Here is a 21,204-nt window from a genome sequence, read left to right on the forward strand (position 1 = left end):
GATCTAGCACCTATTTCTCTTATTTTCACTTTTCTACTTTATGGTCATTATTTTGCTTTGTTTAAATTATTATTCTTTCAGTGCAGAACATTGGTGTTTGGCCCCTGGTGAGTGTGAATGGAGAGGGAATGTGCCATGTGAAAGAGGGCTGACAACAACGGGTATTACATGAGTCTCTGCCTTGATTTCTTTAGTGTTTGCTTTTGCTTCATATATGGAAAGTTCTTTCTGTTTTGCTTCCTATGTTTTAGAGCTCTGGAGTTCAGAAAAGTGGGCTCCCAGCTTTTGCTTTATCTTTAGCAATAAGTATATAAGAGGCAGCCCTGACTAGTGTGGCTCAGTTAGTTGGATGTCACCTTGTGTACCAAAAGGTTGCCAGATTGATTCCCAGTCAGGGCACATGCCTGGGTTGCTGGCTTGATCCCCAGTAGGGAGAGTGCAGGAGGTAGCTTTTACTCTCACGTTGATGTTTCTCTCTCTCTCTCCCTCTCTCTAAAAATCAATAAAAGTCATATGTATATATGGCCTATGTTCCCAACCTTAAGACTATTGTGAATCAAGAAAATGAACGTAAATACAGGTATAAAAATTCAACCTCTGACAAACCAGGAGAAAAGAAAACCAAAGCCTGATGTAGGTGTAGTGTAAACTCTTGTAGTTGGCTTTTTATAGGCAGAAGTCATGTGTGATGTGGAGCAAAGGACTAAGAATCTGGAAGGTTTCATCCTGCCTCTGCTGCTAACCCGGTCTTTCACTCAGTATTCCTTCAACCTTCTGGTCGCAGAGCCTTGTCTGTATAAGGTGTCAAGGAGCTGGATGATTTGTGAGATCCGCTTGCAGCATTCCCTGCCAGACCTTCCCCGAAGCCCATCGCTCATGCTCTCAGTTTTTGATGCCTGCTTCACCCAATTTTCTCTCGGAATCTTTTGTTTTCCGCTTGTCACTACTGGCCTTCAAGAAAAATCTACATGCTTGACACATTATTAAAATTGAATGAGACGGTACTGGCATTTCACAGGTGATGCCTCTCTTAAATGCAGCGGCAGGATCGGAACCACATCTCCTCCTCTGGCAGGTGATGAAGATCGCAGACTCCCTGTTACTCCAGGCAATTTCCTGAGAGTGGCTGGCAAGGCTCACAAGACGTCTTTCCTTTGACTTTGTAGTTGTGCACGGAAGATGGCTAAAAACTCTGACATGGGGGTCACACAGCTCCTAATTGAAAGTTCGAAGCCTCTGATGTACTGTCACTGAACTAGCCTCACCGACCCTCCGATTGGGAACTGAGATGTGGGAACGGAGGGTGTAGAGGAAGCACTGAGTACCTGGATGGCTTTAAATTTCCTTCATCCTATTGAATGGAAAGTGATTGTTTGAGCTACCTTTGCTGATTAAGTTAGTTCACGCTTAGCCTGCTTTCTACATTTTAGGACTCAGATCTTAATTTTCAATTTTCTGTCCCTGGCTCTGGTAAAATGAAAAAAAAAAAAAACCCACAACTCTAAAACAAATTTATGCAATAATTCACTTCCCCTGCCATCTTTCTAGGTCTTAATTTCCTCATCTATAAAAATCAAAATAATAATTGCAGTAAAAATTTATTAAGTTCTTACTATGGTCCGAGAGCATGGGGTATTTTTGTGTATGATCTTTTTATACCACTTTCCACAGTTCTATGGGATAGGTACTTTTATTAGCTTCATTTTTTGCTTTATGTACCGTTACATATGAGGACATTGAGGTATAGGATCCTTCTTTCCAGGTGCCACACCTATTGACAGCCTCACCACCTGCCTTACTTTCAGCCTCAAAAGGACAAGACCCATATCAGCTTCTTCACCTGTAAAATTACAGGGAGGAAATAATAATTGCATGGCTTATTTACAGTGAATGCTGGCAAGTTATCAGCTGTGGCCCATTCTTAATGTTATCTGTTCCAATCTCCCTGGATTTGGTCATGTTTGTTGCCTATTTCAACCTCTGTTTTTAAAAGGAATATACTATTGCACCATTTACATTTCTGATACCAGCTGGGAATGTTTGTGCAGATATATATTTGCAATACATATTTTACTAGGAATGATTTAGTAGGAATAACATGACATTTTAATTGAAAAGAAGTGATTCTATGCTTGTCAATCATGAGCTCTGTGTCATCTGTCAAGTTAGCTCTATGGACTTAGTTACCTCATTTGTAAAATGAGATGGTTGTTCCCAACGTTTTTAAAACTTGCTTGTAGATTAACAGCCTCAAGCACTTTGTTAGAGGTGAGTCCCCATAGGTTACATTTGTTGGATCATATTCAGTTTGAAACTGACCATGCTTAGCTTGGAATTAAGAAAGAGGGGAATGTAATATTAATCATCGTGAAGACTACTGAACAGCTTTCTGCTAAACACTTTTAAAACATTGTCTCGTTTAATTTTGAGACCAGCCTTCTCTGAGACACAGGAATGTTTAATTTACTTGCATATTCTCACATATCTAAGCAGTTTCAGAACAAAGATTTGATCTGGGATTGTCAGACTCCTGAGACTAGCTACTCTGTACTACTAAAGGGATTTCGGGATGTAAGACGTGGTTTGGTCCCTCCCATCCCTATTATATACAGGGGTGTGGCAAAAGTAGGTTTACAGTTATGATTATGTGAAACAGACTTTATTTTTGTATTATTTAGTATATCATTTATTTGTATTATTTCTCTTCGTATTATCATTATTATTGTTTCGTATCCTTACTTATGATTTATCTTTTAGGTAATGATGGCTGGTAATTTAACTACTTCTGTCCACTCCTATATTGTTGGCCCCATCTCTCAGACTTTCCTTTTCTCCTTTCTTAGCTTCATTCCTCCCATCTGTGAAATGGGCGTATTACCAGCTATCTGACTGGAACCAGAGTTTACAACCAGATCCAAGCCCCATGTGTCTGGGATTCAGTGACAGTGGGAAGTACTTTATCTCCAGTGCTGACAGTTCGTTTCTTGAGGGAAACTCAAAGCAAAGACCAGGTTTTTTTCTACATGTTGTTTATAGCCCCTAGCACTCCTAGGACCCTGAATAAATATTAGGTAATAATGAAATTAAAGAGAGCAAATGCTGCTTGGTTATCATATGAGAATAATAATTGGATCTTTACATCTTAATCATGGATTAGAAAAGATTGCTTGGGGAAAAGAAAAACAACAACATAAAAAGCAGCTAATAGTTGCTTAGAGTTTCCCTCGTGTCCTGTGCCCCACTTGACATAAGCTGGTTATTTATTGTCAAAACAGCCCTGCAAAGAAAATCATTTCCTTCAGCTACACCATCAAGCTCATTACAGTGATTTTCTTAAAGGGAAAGAATGGAACCATGGCACAGAGACCACATACCCGGCGTCCATTCTTTCGCCTGCTAACCCCCGCTGCTGTGCTGAAGAGAGCAGCAGAGCCCTTTCTGCGTGGCTACCAGACGATGTTTATTCCTTGTTCTTCCTTATTAGGCACAGCAGTGGGGAAGTGTCTGCTGGACCCTTCTTGGACATTAACACATGATGATGACAGGTCTTTCTGTTGGATCTCCAATAACCAGTTGTGCAATGACTTGATGGGGACCAAGGAAGAGCCTGCAGACCTTCAGAAGCCTCTCTAGACCCGGGAACTGTAAAATTCTCTAGAACACCCAGCATTTTTCTCCGGTCCTCTGCCACAAGGGAAACTTTGTAGAAAGTGACACTCCTGTATGTCCACAAGCTAAGAGAGGAGCTCCACATGGCAGGTGTTGTATGATCCTAACTGTCAGAGATCCTAGAGTCCCTGGTCCCATAACAATAGACTCTGAAACACCCCAACTCTAAGTCATCCTCTAGATAAGTTGACTTTGTAACTTTATGCATCTGCTATGCTATATGTCAGAATTCAAACTTCATTGGTGTGTGGTTGTTTTCACGTTAGGTTTCATTTTTCTTTTTCACCTTTTTTTTTTTTTTTTTTTTTTATTTCCTTTGTTTTCACATTTGCCTGGTAATGATTTTTCTCCATATTGTTAAAAAAAAATTTTTTTTAACTAGCCAGGCATATCACTTCTCATTGATATAAAATGACAGTCTTTAGGATTATGTAAAGATACCTGCTCAGTGTTGAAGGGTTGTGTAGTACACTGTTGGGAGGAAATTTTGTTTTAGGAACGAACTCTAACAACCCCTGCAAAACTGAAGCTGTAGCTATGAATTCCCCCTTCCCCAAACTGTTTTTCGAATTTGGCGTTCTTTCTTTATCTGGCAAATTCCGTCAACTACTCAGGGCTGTTTCTTGTTTTCCTCAAATTACTCAATCAAAAAAACTCCTTTTTTTGATGGAAGTAAGGTATGTCTAATTATCTGGTCCAGAAAAGCCATCTGCTGAGTTATTAACTCAGTATTGTTGAACAGTACAAGCAACGCGAGGATGTCAGATCCAGCTTCCCTCCCCCACCCTAACTTCTCTCCTTTTGATGGCTTCTTTGACAACTATCAAGTTTCAGCAACATTTTATAAACTTTTGTTTGTGTAGCTCTCCTCTGAATCAAAAATATCTAAGTATTAATAATGTATTTGTCCACTTAAGTCATGTTTTAAGAGATGTGGTTTGTAGATGTTTTTGAAAACTGGTGATATTAATAGGACACTGCTAGAAAAATATTCCTATCTTTTTTTTTTTTTTTCAGCTAAAGTCCACATTTTATTAGAATTTTCTTCCTTTTTACCAGAATACCACTTTACATTTAGTTGTCATGTTTCTTTAGGCTCCTCTTGGTTGTGACAGTTTCTCAGATGCTCCTCCAGTTTCTCAGGTGACCTTGACAGTTTTAAAAACTGTGGGTCGGGTATTTTGTCATATGTCCCTCAAGTGGGATTTTTCTTCTTCTTTGTTTTTTTTTTCTTTTCTTTTCTTTTTTCTTAATTTTTGTTACAGATAGTTCTCCTTTTCCCCCCATTGATTCCCCCCTCCCCCTCCCTCCCCGCCCTGTCCCCAGTTTGTTGTCCATGTCCACTGTTCATGCATACATGCATATAAGTTCTGTGGTTTATCTCTCCCTCTTCTGGAGATTGTCAGTCTGTACCCCACCTCCACGTCTCTGGGACTACCCCATCCCTCAGACTGTTATGTTCATTATATTCCACAAATAAGTGAGAACTTTGGAATATTTTTTCACACTAAGAAATGAAAAGGAATATATACTTTAAATGTAACTATTAATAAAAAATGCATAGACTTATGGGGTAGGTAAAACCTCAGAAATAATTCAACAACTGACTTATAACATGAAATAGGACATTGTTATTAGGATGATGATCAACTGTGAATAAGAAGACCCAAAATAATGAGTTTAAAGGAATATTTCTCTGATGTGAATTTGCATAGAAATCACCTAGGGATTTTGTTCAACTGTAGATTCTGATTCAGGAGGTCTGGGTGGGGTCTGGAAGCTGTAGTTCTGACAAGCCTATGCTGATGTTGATAGTGGGTCGTGGACCACACTTTGAGTAGCAAGGGTATAACAGTTATTTTTCATGTAAAGTCTAGAGGGAGAAAGTTCAGGGCTGGTAAGGCAACTTCATACTGTATTCGCTTTCACATTGTACCTTTAGGGTATGGATTTCATTCATTCGATCCATGAGGTAGCTCCCACTGTCATATCCATGTGTACAGTAGCAAGATGGAAAAAATGAGATCGATGAGGAGCCTAGACAATGCAGGAACATGCCAATGCCTCTCAGGAAGATTTTGGAATCCATCGCATGATGATTTCAAACATAGTGGATTGGCCAGAACTTAGCTGACCACCTACAAGTGAGAGGAAAGCTGGGAAAGGTGGCCTTTGTCCTGAATGGCTAGGAGTCCAGCTGAAAATCCTCATATTCTAGAAAAAGGGGAGTGTGGGGACATGGTAAAGAGACTACATGTCTAAGTAGTCTCTGCCTTAGACTTGGGGAGAGGAAATACTTTTCCAAGGGTCCCAGAGAAAGTGGCAGTTCACAGTTTACTTGTAACTAATATGTGCATAGAACTTCACAGTTTCTATGGTACTTTGTATCCTAGGCTCACTCAGTTTTCACTACTGTCTGTCCTAGTACAAGCTTCATGTGCAAACAGGTTTATAATAGTCGAGGGACTTACCTGGGCTACCTTTATTAAAACTGCATTCTCAGGACTCTCCCCTCTCCCAGTTTCTTTCCCGAATCTTCTTAACAGGTTCCATGTTTTGCTTTGTCCCATTGACGTACCACCTTCCAATACGCTCTGTACTGTTCTTATTTAGCATGTTGATTGTTGTCTGTCAGTCTCCCTGTGTTAGGAGGTATGCTCCATGAAACTGGTGTTTTGCTTGCAAATGTGTCCTGAGCACCTACTGGTAGTTGACACGTGATAGGATGTTCAGTGCATAGTTTTTAAGTGAATAAATAGAGGCAGGGCATGTCAAAGCCTCTTTGAATCATGTCTGTTATCCCCATCCCCAAAATTCCGTGTTCTTCTATTAGGGCTCCTGTTAATATTTTAGTGTCTGGTATGCCTCGAAAACTTGTCTACACTTAGCTTGTTGATTTACTCTTTGTCTTTTTTTTTTTTTAATCCTCACCTGAGGACATTTTTCCATTTTTTGTTCAGATAGAGTGGGAGGGAGAGAGAGGAAGAGAGAGAGAGAGAAACATCGACATGAAAGGGACACATCGAGTGACTGCCACCTGCACAACCCAACCAGGGCCGGGGACAAATTGCAACCGAGGTACGCGCCCTTAGCGGGAACCGAACCCTGGTCTCTTCGGACCACAGGCTAATGTTCTAACCGCTGAGCCAAACTGGCCGGGGCAATTTACTCTTTGTCTTAATGCCATTCATTCAGATTTGCCAGCCTAACCAGTTTGTTCACATCTTGGATTCTCTCTGATCACAGTCCCAGGAATACTGCTAGAAAAGCAAAATTAATCAAAACTACCAGAATGGATGTAAAACCAGCTTTCCATTAGACTTAGTCATTAGACTTAGTCTCTGCCCTCCGGCTTAGATAGGACAACTAGGATGTACTGATGGAAGGCTTTATAGTGGCCTCATTCACAGGGGGTTCAAGTATGGAACATTAAAAGGGACTGGTTCTGATCTCAAATCAATCTAAGGACCACCATCTCTACTCTCACCCTATATATAATATAATATATGATATGATATAATAGAAATACAATATAATATAATAACTGTGGTCCTGCCTGGAATCCTGTACTAACCACTGGATTCCTCCAACATATGTTAACATTTAGTTAATTTTGCATCTGTGTCTTTTTTTTTTTTTTTAATCCTCACCTGAGGACATTTTTCCATTTTTTGTAAAGATAGAGTGGGAGGGAGAGAGAGGAAGAGAGAGAGAGAGAGAAACATCGATGTGAAAGGGACACATCGAGTGGCTGCCACCCGCACGACCAACCATGGCCGGGGACAAACTGCAACCGAAGTACGTGCCCTTAGCGGGAACCGAACCCTGGTCTCTCCGGACCGCAGGCCGACGCTCTAACCGCTGAGCCAAACCGTCCGGGGCCCATCTGTGTCTTTCTTTTTCCAAGAGTATTAACTTCTTGGTGGTCAAGGACCCATTCAGATTTGTCAGGTAGATACAGCTAATAGGTACTGAGCTCCTTCCATGCGCACACACTCTCAAACAGGCATGTTATGCGTGCAGAGTCTGAGCAGGGAAGTATTTTGTCCAAGATGACAGGACAAATATATGGCACAGGGAAAATAATTACATACAGAAATTAATTCCACATTAGGTCTTCTGATAATTAAACCTTATTCTTCCTTTTTCTATACCCAAGCTTCCTGAGTTTTTATATCTACGTGTCTCCCTGCCTCAGCACCCAGCACAGCGCTTTGCTCACAGCAGGTTCTCAGTAAATATTTAACAAATACAAACATATGAATAGCTTTTCTGTGGGGACTGTCTTGGGGTGAATGTGTGAGCATAGACGTGGGACCCGCATCCTAGGTCTGCGTTCAGGCAGCTTTGATTTGTGCCCGCACTCAGGCGAAAGTAAGTCAATTAATCTCGCTGTCTCCGTTTCCTGGCAGAACGTGGGAATGGGCATGAACGCTCAAGAATGCGTTGGGAGATTAATTAGTTAAAATGTATACCCTGCTATGTAAATGCGACTTGCTGTCAGGAACGTGGGTGGATTTTCCAGTGCTTGCTTTGCAAGGCTTTGCGCATTTCTGTTGGTCCCCTCTGCCGCCAAGCCGCGGCCGTAAGAAATCCTCCGGCTGCGGGCAATGTTGACTTTGTGGTTCCCCGTGTGAGGGGCCAATTTAGAGAGGACTTCCACTGGGGAGTAGGCTGGACAAGAAGGTACATTTTAAACCAAAAAAGAATTCACTGTGCCAGTAATTCATCACCCCTTTGCTGTTATCAGAGGCAATTGTGTTTGCATCACAGCCTTTCCTCAGTCTTTGCTTCTGCTGGTGCCTGCAGAGAATCATGTAATTAATTGGGACTTCCATGACACTCCAGCCTGATGCCATGGATTTTTTATTTATTTGTTTATTGAATAATTTAAAAAGCCCTGACAAAATGCCCTTGGGTGGCTGGCTAGAGAAACTTAAAAACACAGAACTAATTTAAAACGGGCAAATACCCTGAAGAGGAAGCTCAGTAATAATACCATTTGTGTTAATGTTTATAAATACTAACACGTGTGATTTTAGTCCCCATTGTAAAGGTGTCTGGGTCAGTTTATAGATATATTCATTTGGCCCATGAAACATTCCAAAAGGGGGATACCTAGAAGGTACAATAATTTCTTTTCTCCTTTAAACTATTACATTTAATTTGTTTGAAAAGGACCTTTATAAAAACCTCTCCAAACAGGACATACAAATGGCCAAGAAACATATGAAGAAATGCTCAATGTCACTAATCATCAGAGAGATGCAAATTAAAACAACAATGAGGTATCACCTCACACCTGTCAGAATGGCCGCCATCAACAAATCATCAAACAAGTTCTGGTGAGGGTGTGGAGAAAAGGGGACTCTAATACACTGCTGGTGGGAATGCAGACTGGTGCAGCCACTATGGAAAACACTATAGTGTTTCCTCAAAAAAATTAAAAACTGAACTGCCATTTGACCCAGTGATCCCACTTCTAGGAATATACCCTAAGAAGCCTGAAACACCAATCAGAAAGAATATATGTACCCCTATGCTCATAGCAGCACTATTTACTATTGCTGAGATCTGTAAACAGCTCAAGTGTCCATTAATAGATGAGTGGGCACTGTGCAGCTATAAGAAAGGAAGATCTCTTATCTTTTGAGATGGCATGGAAGGCCCTGGAGAGTCTTATCTTAAGCAAAACAAGCCATTCAGAGTAAGACAAATATCACATGAACTCACTTATTTGTGGAATATAATGAACAAAACAAGCTGAGGAACAAAATAAACCCAGAGACATGGAAGTGGGTGCAGACTGATAAACCTCAGGAGATATGGATGTGGGGGAGGGAAGAGATGAGCCACAGAACTTTTACACGTGTATGTGTAAACAAGGACATAGACCATAATGCTGGGGGCGGGGGGGCAGGATTGGGAGGAGGGTGTCAATGGTGGAAAAAAAAAGAGAAACATCTGTAACAACAACAACAAAATATTAAGTCTATGGTATTGTCCAAAAACCTTGGTCATTTATCTGTATTTAAAGTCAATGCCATTTTTAAAAGTGTCTGGTTTTGAATTATTAAGTTACTTTGTGAAAGAAAATTCTGCGTTTATTAGTCAAGACAGGCAATACTAGTTACTATAATGAATATCCCCCAAAACACAGTGGCTTAACACTACAGAGGTTTACTTTTCACTCAGTTACAGCCCTTTGGAAGTGAGAGCATCTGAGCATCTCTGCTTTGAGCAATGGCAGGGATCCAGGCTCCTTCCGTCTTTTGACGCTACCCTTTTCAAACAATTCTGGCCTTCAGGGTCTCCATTTAAGGGCAAGAGAAAGCACCAGAGATTATGCTCGGAGTTAGAGGTTGCACAGCATCTCTGGCCAGAACTAAATCACATGGCCTCAACCCCATTGCTAAGGATATGTAGTTTTCATATGGGCCAAGGAAGAAAAAACAGGATTAATAAAAATTTAGCCAGTCTCTGCCACAGTCTACCCTAATAATCACCACACTCCCACTTCATACTTCTTTCTAAATTAGTCTGTCTGAGTGGTTGAGAGATCATACTAGCTCTCCTTTCCCATCTTCCATTTTACAGTCAGCACTCCCCTACTTTACAAAACCACCCACTTGTCACTTCCCATCTATCTTACCGTTAATTATTGCCCAGTGCTATAACGACCCCCAAGACCAAACAAAGTGACAGAAAGTCTCCTTTAATCAAGATACCATTCACTCCAGAAAGGCCTCCTCTTTCTCTCCAGTTTATCAGTGGTCCTGTTAAGCATGAGTCACGACATGGGAACTGTGGTCTGTGCGCCCCAGCTGGGGTGATCTGAATTGAGATATATTGTAGAGTGGCCTTGCCTCTACCATCATTCATACTGGAACAGATACTTTAGAGGTTTGAGAGAGGTGCATTTGGGAACTGCATAAAGAATATTTTTTTAACGAAATATAGAAGGCAGTGGCATCTCATTACATCCAGAAAACAAAGTTAATATGGTGAAGTTCCAAACTCCATCAGCTGCCCAACTGTCTGTCTCTCTCTCTCTTTTACACTATGCACGGTGATTCAAAAGCGAATGACTGTCATGCCAGTGTGCAGTAATACAATTTTTGGAATTGAACATGAAATTGATATTTTTTCTGACACAAAGTAGATATGATTAGGATAGTTTGACACCTAGAATGGCTTTGCCAAGTGTATGACATACTAGATGTTTCCTTCCTTCCTTTCTCCCATCATTTTTTCTTATTAATATTTTAATTATTTTTAAAGCAAATCATACACAGAAGTATTTTTTAAGGCAAATATATTAAAATACCAATATAACTATATTAGTTCTGCCTTAATTTTTCCACACCCGTTGTCTTCCTCAGAGGTAACCGTTTTTTAAATTATTTTATATATTTCTTCTAATATTTCCATTTTATATTTTACTAACCAATTTATGTAAATTTATATCTTTCATTTAGGTATTATTTTGTCACTTTTTTGAATTACGGAAAATGAGGATTCTCTCTCTTAAACTACTATTCCTTCTTTCTCTACCCATTCCTCTCTATATAATAGTATTACAATATTTGGTTTAATTAATAATTGTTTAGTTAATATGTCTTTACATATTAGTGAACTGTGGTTATGTTACTTTCCTTACTTTTGGAAGTTATCAATGGCGTTGCTTTCATATGCTTACTTTAATTTATATCTTTTAGTGACAGTTTCCTTAATTTTCAGTTGTCTTTCAGCATAATTTTCTACATTGGTAATCTAATCAGATAATCGATCAGTTACAAATTGTTTTTTTTCTTTTTGTGACCTTTCCATTTCTTCCTTCTTACACTGATCACTGAGCCCTGCTCAGAGCTATTATCCTGGGTCTCCTTCACCATTTTCCATGGGTCCACCCCTCTTTCTCAGATTGGATCTCTACTCCTTGAACGTCTACTCCTTGAACCTGTATTTTCCTCTTCGTTGATTTTTTTTCTCTCGTTTTGGTGGTAAACATCCCCCAGAAGCTTCCTGATGGCGAGCACATGGAATATCATATTGCTTGGTCTTTATTTGTCTAAAAATGTTACTTTTACATTCGATTGTCTCATTGGGTTTAGAGACAAGATTGGAAATAATTTTCCGCTAGGTGAATTACTTCATTTTCTTCCAGTTTACAGTCTGTTTTTGAGAGTTCCAAAACCATTCTAATATCTGGGCTTTTGTATATAACCCTCCCCCTTCCCCGCTTTCTTTCTCTCTGGTGGTTTGTATAATCTTTCCTTTGTCTAGTTAAAAAAAATATTTTTGTGGTCTAAGTCTCTTTTCATCCACTGTTCTATGGGAATTAACAGGTCCTCTAAGGTTAGAAGGTTATGTATTTTAGTTCTGAAATTCCTTTGAATTAGTTAATTGAGAATTTTCTTCTTTCTGTTTTTTTGTTTGTTTAATTTCTTTTCTTTTGGGGCTCTTATTATTGAGATGTTGAGACTCCTGGACTGGTTTTCTAATTTTCTTGTCTTTTTTTTAATCTCTTTTTACTCTTCTTTTAAGAAAATCCTCAACTTTAACTGTGAAACAATGCATTTATTAAGTATTAACGTTCTGAAATCATTTTTAATTTTAATGAGCTTTATTCACACTGAATATTTCTTTGTTATATCATCCTGTTCTTGCTTCATGAATACTGTAGTTCCCTATTTCTCAGAGGATGTTAATAAATAATCTTGGTTTTCTCAAAGTTTCTTTTACGTTGTTCATTTGGATCTTATCTTTCATGGTTGAGGATTTTCTCAAATGTGTTCTGGGGCTCTCTGTTCATTTATAAGAAGTGATTAAGAAGCTGGCTGAGCCCAGCTGGTGTGGCTCAGTGAGTTGAGCATCCTCCCATGAACTGAGAGGTCCCAGTTTAATTCCAGTCGGGACACATGCCCAGGTTGCAGGCTTGATCCCTGGCAGGGGATGTGTAGGAGGCAGCTGATTGATGTTTCTCTTACATCAATGTTTCTATCTCTCTCTCCCTTCCTCTCTTAAAAAAAAAAAAAATCAATGAAAACATCTTTTCAAAAAAAGAAGAAGAAACTGGCTGAAAATTCTAAATGTGATCTTCTAAGGCTGAATCAAGAAGAAACAGAAAATCTGAACAGACTGATTACAACCAATGAAATCAAAGCAGTAAAAAAAAAAAACGCAAAAAACTCCCAATAAAAAAAAGTCCTAGATCAAATGGCTTCACAAGTGAATTTTAGCAAACATTCAAAAAACAGCTAACACCTATCCTTCTAAAGCTATTCCAAAAGTTTTAAGAGGAGGGAGAACTCCCAAGCTCATTTTATCAGGCCAGCATTATCCTGATTTCAAAACCAGATAAAGACACTACAAAGAAAGAAAATTATAAGCCAATATTCCTGATGAACATAGATGCAAAAATCCTTAACAAAACATTAGCAAACCAAATTTAGCAACACATTAAAATGATCATATACCATTTTCAAGTGGGATTTATTCCTGGGATGCAAGTTTGGTTCAACAATCACAAATCAATTAACATAATACACCACATATACAAAATGAAGGATAATAATCATATGATCAGCCCTGGCTGGTTGAAAATCAATGGAAAAATATCTTCGGGTGAGAATTAAAAAAAAAAAAAAAAATCACCCTGGCTGGTTTGGCTCAGCGGTTAGAGCGTAGGCCTACGGTCCAGAGAGACCCGGGTTCGATTTCCGCTAAGGGCACGTACCTCGGTTGCTGTTTGTCCCTGGCCCTGGTTGGGTAGTGCAGGTGGTGACCACCCGATGTGTCCCTTTCACATCGATGTTTTTCTCTCTTCCTCACTCTCCCTCCCACTCTATCTGAACAAAAAATGGAAAAGATGTCTTCGGGTGAGGATAAAAATAAATAAATAAATAAATTGTATGGTCATATCCATAAATACAGAAAGAGCACTTGACAAAATTCAGCAGTCATTTACAATAAAAACTCCCAGGAAACTGGGGATAGAGGGAACATACCCCAACATAATAAGAGCCATAATTAACAAACCCAAAGCTAACATCATACTCAAAGGGGAAAAACTAAAAGTGTTTCCCTTAAAATCAGGAACAAGACAGGGATGTTCACTTTCATCACTCTTAATCAACGTGCTACTGGAATTCCTGGCCACAGCAGTCAAACACCAAGAAGAAATAGAAGGCATCCAAATTGAAAAGGCAGAAGTAAAACTGGCATTATTTTCAGATGACATGATGCTACATATAGAGAACCCTAATGATTCTACCAAAAAAAATTACTATAAATGATAAATGAATTCAGAAATTTAGCAGGATACCAAATAAAGATTCTGAAATTGGCTGCATTTTTATATACCTGTAATGAACTATCAGAAAAGAAATTTAGAAAACAACTCCATCTATAATTGTATCAAAAAGAAACCAAGGGATAAATTTAGTCAAGGAGGTAAAAGACCTATATTCAAAAAATTATAAGACAATGAAGAAAGAAATTGAAGAAGATATAAATAAATGGAAGCATACACTGTGCTTATCGATAGGAAGAATCGATATTGTTAAAATGTCCATACTACCTAAAGCAATGTATAGATTCAACACAATTATATTAAAATACCAATGGCATTTTTCATAGAACTAGAACAAATAATCCAAAAATATATATGAACCACAAAGATTGGAACAGCCACAGCAACACTAAGAAAGAAGAACAAAGTTGGAGGTATAAGGGTACCTAATGTCAAACTATAGTGCAAGCTATAGTACTCAAACAAGCTATAGTACTCAAAACAGCATTGTACTGACATAAAAACAAATAGAATAGAGGGCTCAGAAATAAGTCCACTCCTATATGGTCAATTAATATATGACAGAGGAGGCAAGAACAATGGGGTAAAGACAGTCTATTTGCCCTGGCCAGTGTGGCTCAGTTGGTTGGGCATTGACCTGTACACCAAAAGATTGCTGGTTCAATTCCCAGTCAGGGCACATGCCAAGGCTGTGGCTAGATCCCTGGTGGGGAATGTGCAGGAGACAGCCAATTGATGTTTCATCTCCATCCCTCTCCCTCCCTCCGTCCTTCCCTCCCTCCCTCCCTCTCATGAACAACGGTGGACATGGACAACAAAGCTGGGGACAGGGCAGGGAGGGAGGGGGAGGGGGGAATCAGTGGGGGGAAAAGGAGAAACATCTGTAACAAAAATAAATTAATTTAAAAAAATTTAAAAAATCTTTTTAAAATTGTATAAATAAATAGAAATAAAAATGGTGTTGGAAAAAATGGACAGATACATGCAAAAATTTAAACACCTTCTTACACCATATACAAGAATTAAACTCAAACTGAATTAAAGACTCAAATAAGACTCAAAACTATAAAAATCCTAGAAGAAAACATAGGCAGCAAATTTTGACATTTCTCTTGTACAAGGGAAACCAAAGGAAAAAAAAATGGAATTACATCAAACTAAAAATGTTTGCCCAGCAAAGAAAACCATCAACAAAAAACAAAAGGCAACCTACTGAATGGGGAAAGGTATTCACCAATGATATCTGATAAGGGGTTAATACGCAAAATTTATGAAGACCTCATACAACTCAATGCCAAACAAACAAACAATCAAATTAAAAAATGGGCAGAGGACCTGAATAGATACTTCTCCAAAGAGCACATACAGATTGCCAATAGACATATGAAAAGATGCTCAAAATCACTAATCATCAGAGAAATGCAAATTAAAAGCACGAGATATCCCCTCATACCTGTCAGATTGACTATCAGTATAAATCAACAAACAACAGGTGCTGGGGAGAATGTGGAGAAAAGGGAACCATCCTGCAGTGTTGGTGAGATTGTAAATTAGTGCAGCCACTGTGGAAAACATTATAGAATTTCCTCAAAAAATTACAAATGTAACTGCCTTATGACCTAGCAATTCCACTACTGGGTATTCTAAGAAATCTAAAACAATAATCCGAAAAAAGGTATGCACCCCTTTGTTCATTGCAACTTTGTTTACAATATCCAAAATATGGAAGCAATCCAAGAAGCCATCAATAGACAAATAGATAAAAAGTAGTGATAGACATATATGCAATGGAATATTACTCGTTCATAATAAAGTATGAAATCTTACCATTTGCAACAGCATGGAGTGACCTAGAGAGTATTAAGCTAAATGAAATAAGTCAGACAGAGAAAGACAAATACCATGTAATTTCACTTATATATGGAATCTAAAGAACAAAATAAATGAACAAGAAAAATAGATACAGACTCAGAGAGAGAACAGACTGTGATATTTGCCAGATATAAGGGGGGTTGGGAGGAGGCTGAAAAAGGTGAAGGAATTAAGAACTACACATTGATAGTCACAAAATAGTCACAGAGATGTAATGCACAGCCTAGGGAATATAGTCAATAATATTTTAATAACTATATATGGTGCCAGGTAGGTACTTGAAATATCCAGGGAACCACTCTGTAAATTACATGATTGTCTAACCACTCTGCTGTACACCTGAAAGTAATACAAAATATTATTGAATGTAAACTCTAATGAAAAAATAAAAGAAAATTATAAATTATACATACGAGTGTGCGGCTTATTAATCTTGAGCTTTTCTGTTCGATGCTGTGGCTGTGCAATTTGTTAATGAACCACTAATATTAAGAGTGTTAGATCTTCTGAAGCTAGTCATTTCCCTTAACAAATTCACTCATTCTTTCGCCTGGTTGGTAAAAGAGAAAAGGATCTCGCGACTTTCACCTTGGGGCTGAGAGGGAAGGGTTACTGAGTGCTAGTTCCAGTGGGGCCCACACAAAGGAGCGCACATTTGATGGAACTTGTATCTGAGTCTCCTTATTTCACCACCCTCTGCTGTGTCCTCATTTTTGAGGCAACTGATTGTATTTGCCAGGATTGAATAAATTATTCATATCGGTAAAAAAGCAAATCCCTATTTTCTGGGGCTTAGTATAACAAAGCTCTGCTATATATCACCCATATCAGGGGGTCCAAGCTAAGGGACTCTCATATTTGCCAAGGCAGAAGGGAAGGGAACAGGCTGAAATATACGCTGGTCCTTAAAATGGCTTATCCTTACTTAGTGGGGAACCTTTTCTCTGCCCAGGGCCATTTGGGTGTTTATAACATCATTCACAGGCCATACAAAATTATTAGCTAAAAAATCAGCCTGCTATATTTGGTCAGGCGTGTGATATTACCTGGTATTGATTTTGCGGGCCTTATTCAGCCCAAGGGCCAGATGTTCCCCATCCCTGCAAGTACAATTGTACAATATGCCTAGGAAGAGAACCCAGAAATATTGGTAGACAGCACCAATGATTTTTTTTATATTGCTGCGGGTAGTTCCTCCTCAGTCTTTTCTGTATTCTCTATTGCCAATTGGTTTATTCTCCAGCTTCTCCCAGCTGATTTAGGATTTTTCATTTTAAATGGATAAACTGGTTACCACGTGTTCATTTTGATGTTGCTGTTATCTTTTCTCCTATTCTTGCTGTTACTTGGGGGAATATCTTTAAAATAATTTTAGTTTTTGTGGAGTTTCAGAAAAGAATGAAATTGGAGGCATGTATACAGTCTGATATATATATCCGAAAAGCTATGGTTGTAATTTTCTATAAATTGAATGAGCTAATTCTGCAATTTTACAGTTTTACTGAAAATAATTTAAAGACTGTGATAAGGTAGATGTTTTATAAAAAGATTTTGTTATCAAGCTTGTACTGATGTGAACAAAATTTTGATCTCACAGTTCTTTCTCTGTATATTGGATTTTAAAAAGGTGTTTCTAAATGAAAGCAATTAGAAGTAGTAGCAATTTGTTGAATCTTAGAAAAATCGGTTTATTAAACTTCCCAGATCTAATATTTACTTAGGGATTTATTACTTACAAATCCTTCTGCAAGTCATAAAGCTTCAAATGCTTTACTTTTATAAAACTTAAAGTAGCCCCTAATTTAGTTATTCTATCAGTTATCTGCCGTCCCCAAAATATTGCTGAACAACCAACCATAAACTTTACTGACAAACCTCATTTTGTTTGTTACACGTGTGTTTTTCTCATGAGACTGGAGGTGGCCTGGGCAGTTCTGCTAACAGAAGCTTGGCTGGGGTGATCGGCTAGGCTTGCCTTGCATCTGGGCTCATCTGTGAAAGACCAGACAGCATGCTGGTGGAGGCGGGCCAGCCGCCGGCGCGGTGCCTCAGCTCTACTCCGGGTGGTCTCTTATTTACTAGTAAGCTTTCCTGGGCATCTTCGTCAGTTCTGGCTGCTGTTAAAAGAATACTATAGATTGGTGGTTTAAACAACAAATATTTATTACAGTTCAGGAGGCTGAGAATTCCAAGATCAAGGCACTGACGGAGTAGGTGTCTGGCGAGAGCTATTTTCCCAGTTTGCAATGAGCTACCTTCTCGCTTTGTCTTCAGGTAACAGAGAGAGGGAGAGGGGAGAGAGGAGAGAGGGCGCTAACGCTTCTTCTACAAACAATAATCTCGCAGTGGGGGATCCACCTTCAGAGCCTAATTACTTCACAAAGTCCCACCTAAAAAATCATCACATTAGGGTCTCAACATATGAATTTTGGGGGAGGGGATACAAACATTAGGTCTATAACACTGAGCCTTTTCTCATGGGGGCATCAAGGTCTCAAAAGAAAAAGAAAAAAGCGTATAGATTCTAGGCTTGGAATCGACACAAAACCACCTTTGCTACATTCTGTTGGTCAGTGTAAGTCACAAGAACGCCCAGATCCAAGGTATGGGAAAATAGACTCTCCTTGATTAGAAGATTCATAGCATAAAATTGCAAAGGATGTGGATATAGGGAAGGGTGTGAATTAGGTCTGGCTTTTAAAACTTTATCTTCTAGAGATGTCAAATGATAATTTTTGATGACAAAAATGTAAATGGGGCATAAACCTCTGAAGGAGTTTAAAGACTAAATAACCTTGCCAGAAGTAAATTCCTTTTGTTTTTGGCCATGGATAAGTTTTCTCAATGCTACATATACATTAAACATCTTCAAATAATGCCTCAATCCTCTCATTCAAAAATAGCTCATACAGATCATTATCAAGAGATGATTTCTAATATAATTTTATACTTTATATTTAATAATTACTTATAAAGTTGAAGATATATATTATTTTAATTGTGTATATTATAATTATAACAAAATTCAACTTCCCAACATATTTTTAGGTGGATATTGGTATATGGCAAGTCACTATTTCATTGGCTGCAATTACAAAGTGGGTATATCTTAAAAGGTCATTACTTAAAATATGGCATTAAGTATATTCTTTCTCATTGTTATACTTAGGATGAAAAGTTTAAATGTCAGCTGAAAAGTGTAGAATATCATATAGTTAAAAATGCACACATACATATACATATTCATGTGTATGTATGTATGTAAAGGTTGCAAGGAAGAAAGTAAACTATTTAAAGGTGGTTGCTTTGGGCCTTTGATACTCTGTCACCCCGGCCTCTCTGTTCTTGCCTCCATATGGTGTGATCTAGAGCCCTCCATTCTTATATCATTCTTTTAAAAAAGTCATTTATTATCATTTTTTTTCTGTATGCACAAGTGATTACTTTTCATTATAAAATATAAATTATAAAGGACATTATGAATTTATTTGACTCAGAATCATTGAAATGATAGCACCTTTGTTCCCCAGTGAGTGTTGCTGAAATTTCTTGACTCCTGGAGGTCTGAAGCCCTGCTGTCCAATGCGGTATCCAGTAGACACTAGTGTATCTAAACTCCCAAGTGTGGCTCACATGTACTCTTAATAGATAGCACAGACGGCACCCCAAATGTAAGGACCCTGAGGAGAACCTCCTCTGTCCCCAGAGGAATCAAAGAGCCATATGACTTATGTTTTTCCCTTTTTACCATTTGTGTAATATTTTATTTATTGCATGGCTGAGCGACACTAGCACAGATTTCCAGTTATTATGAATATAGATGCTCTCATAACACCATGCACTTTTTAGCACTTATCGTGGTTGTAAAATAGTACTTAAGATATTCTGTTTCTGTTTATCTTGCCCACTCCACTGTCAGTTCAATGAAGTCTTGCCCACCATTGTACTTCCAGAGCTTAACTAAGCTGAAGGGGCCCATGGTAGATATTTATTAAACACTCAATGAATGAATAAAGGATCCTTCTTGTATACAGTGGCATGTTTCAGTTTCCAAATGAGAAGGGAGTGGGATGTAACAGCTGAGATCCAAGCCCCACTGAGATCCCTAAGTGATTTCTTTATCAGGTGAGATTCTCCCCCATATTTTTTAGAGCTCAATAAGATCAAGCTATTAAACTGTTATCCAAGAGATAGTCAGAAAATGATAAGGGAGTAGGGAAAAGTCATTTCTTCCCTCCACAGGTGCCTACTGTGTATAGTTATTAAAGAAAGATGATTGACGATGACTAGAGAAGGAGGTTCCTGGGGAGTGCTGGGTATCCCTGGAGGCCTTGAATGTGAGGTGACTCACCTGCCTTTCCTCTTTTTTCGGTTGTTCCAGAGCGCTGCGATGACTGGGGGCTAGATACCATGAGGCAAATCCAAGTGTTTGAAGATGAGCCAGCTCGCATCAAGTGCCCACTCTTTGAACACTTCTTGAAATATAACTACAGCACAGCCCATTCCGCTGGCCTTACTCTGATCTGGTATTGGACTAGGCAGGACCGGGACCTTGAGGAACCAATTAACTTCCGCCTCCCTGAGAACCGCATTAGTAAGGAGAAAGATGTTCTCTGGTTCCGGCCCACCCTGCTCAATGACACAGGCAACTATACCTGCATGTTAAGGTAGTCTGATTTTTGGTGGTGACCTTCTCTTTTCTTTAATCCTTAGGCCTTTCTCCAGATGATGCATGTGCAATGAAGCTGGGGAGGGGAAGGATGCATCTAGAAAGAGTTAACACTTCACTTCAGTGGGTTAACTAAGCTTGGCTGAAAGATGTGTGAGGAGAAAATGGTTGTGCTGCTGAGACCATTCTTCGTAGGTGGTTACTTTTCAAACCCTGACATGTATCAAGGTTGTCTAAAGGTAGAGCCTTGTTGATGTGTCCTCTTTCCTGACATCAGAACCTGCCTACACTGCGGACCCACCTGGAGACATCTATTCTTACAATAAGCAGGGCAGGGAGAAGGACGCATTTGTATCTGTTACTGTCATTTTTCAAAGTGCCTGGCACAGAATAAAACCCCCAGATGCCTTTTACAAAGAAAGAATATTTGAGAGGTATCAAATGTATTTAGAACAATGCTTTTCAAACACTTTTACCAAAATTCCCCTAAGAAGCAGACACCGTATCCCTGGGAATCTAAGAATAGACTCCAGAGCACCCTATCATTATGCAAAATTTCTTTCAAGCCCACTTTTTCCTTGAAAGTTCATGTAAATTTTGCATTTTATTCCACACTATACTTACTTTTTTCTTTTACTACGAATTGTTATTGCTCTGAAAAAAAAAAATTAAACTGAGG

General features: G+C 38.8%; 1 protein-coding gene across 2 annotated transcripts in view; it reads left to right on the top strand.

The window, feature by feature from the left end:
* The window catches only part of LOC118617067 (interleukin 1 receptor accessory protein), a 148,253-nt gene that overhangs the window by 77,915 nt on the left and 49,134 nt on the right, over window positions 1–21,204 (top strand). For both annotated transcript variants that reach the window (XM_036242589.1, XM_036242590.1), the window contains one exon: window positions 20,238–20,523. In XM_036242589.1, coding sequence (XP_036098482.1) covers window positions 20,238–20,523 — 286 coding nt within the window. The remainder of the gene's footprint in view (window positions 1–20,237; window positions 20,524–21,204) is intronic.

This window comes from Molossus molossus, unplaced genomic scaffold (genome assembly GCF_014108415.1).
Source record: "Molossus molossus isolate mMolMol1 unplaced genomic scaffold, mMolMol1.p scaffold_m16_p_5, whole genome shotgun sequence".
Classification (NCBI taxonomy): Eukaryota; Metazoa; Chordata; class Mammalia; order Chiroptera; family Molossidae; genus Molossus; species Molossus molossus.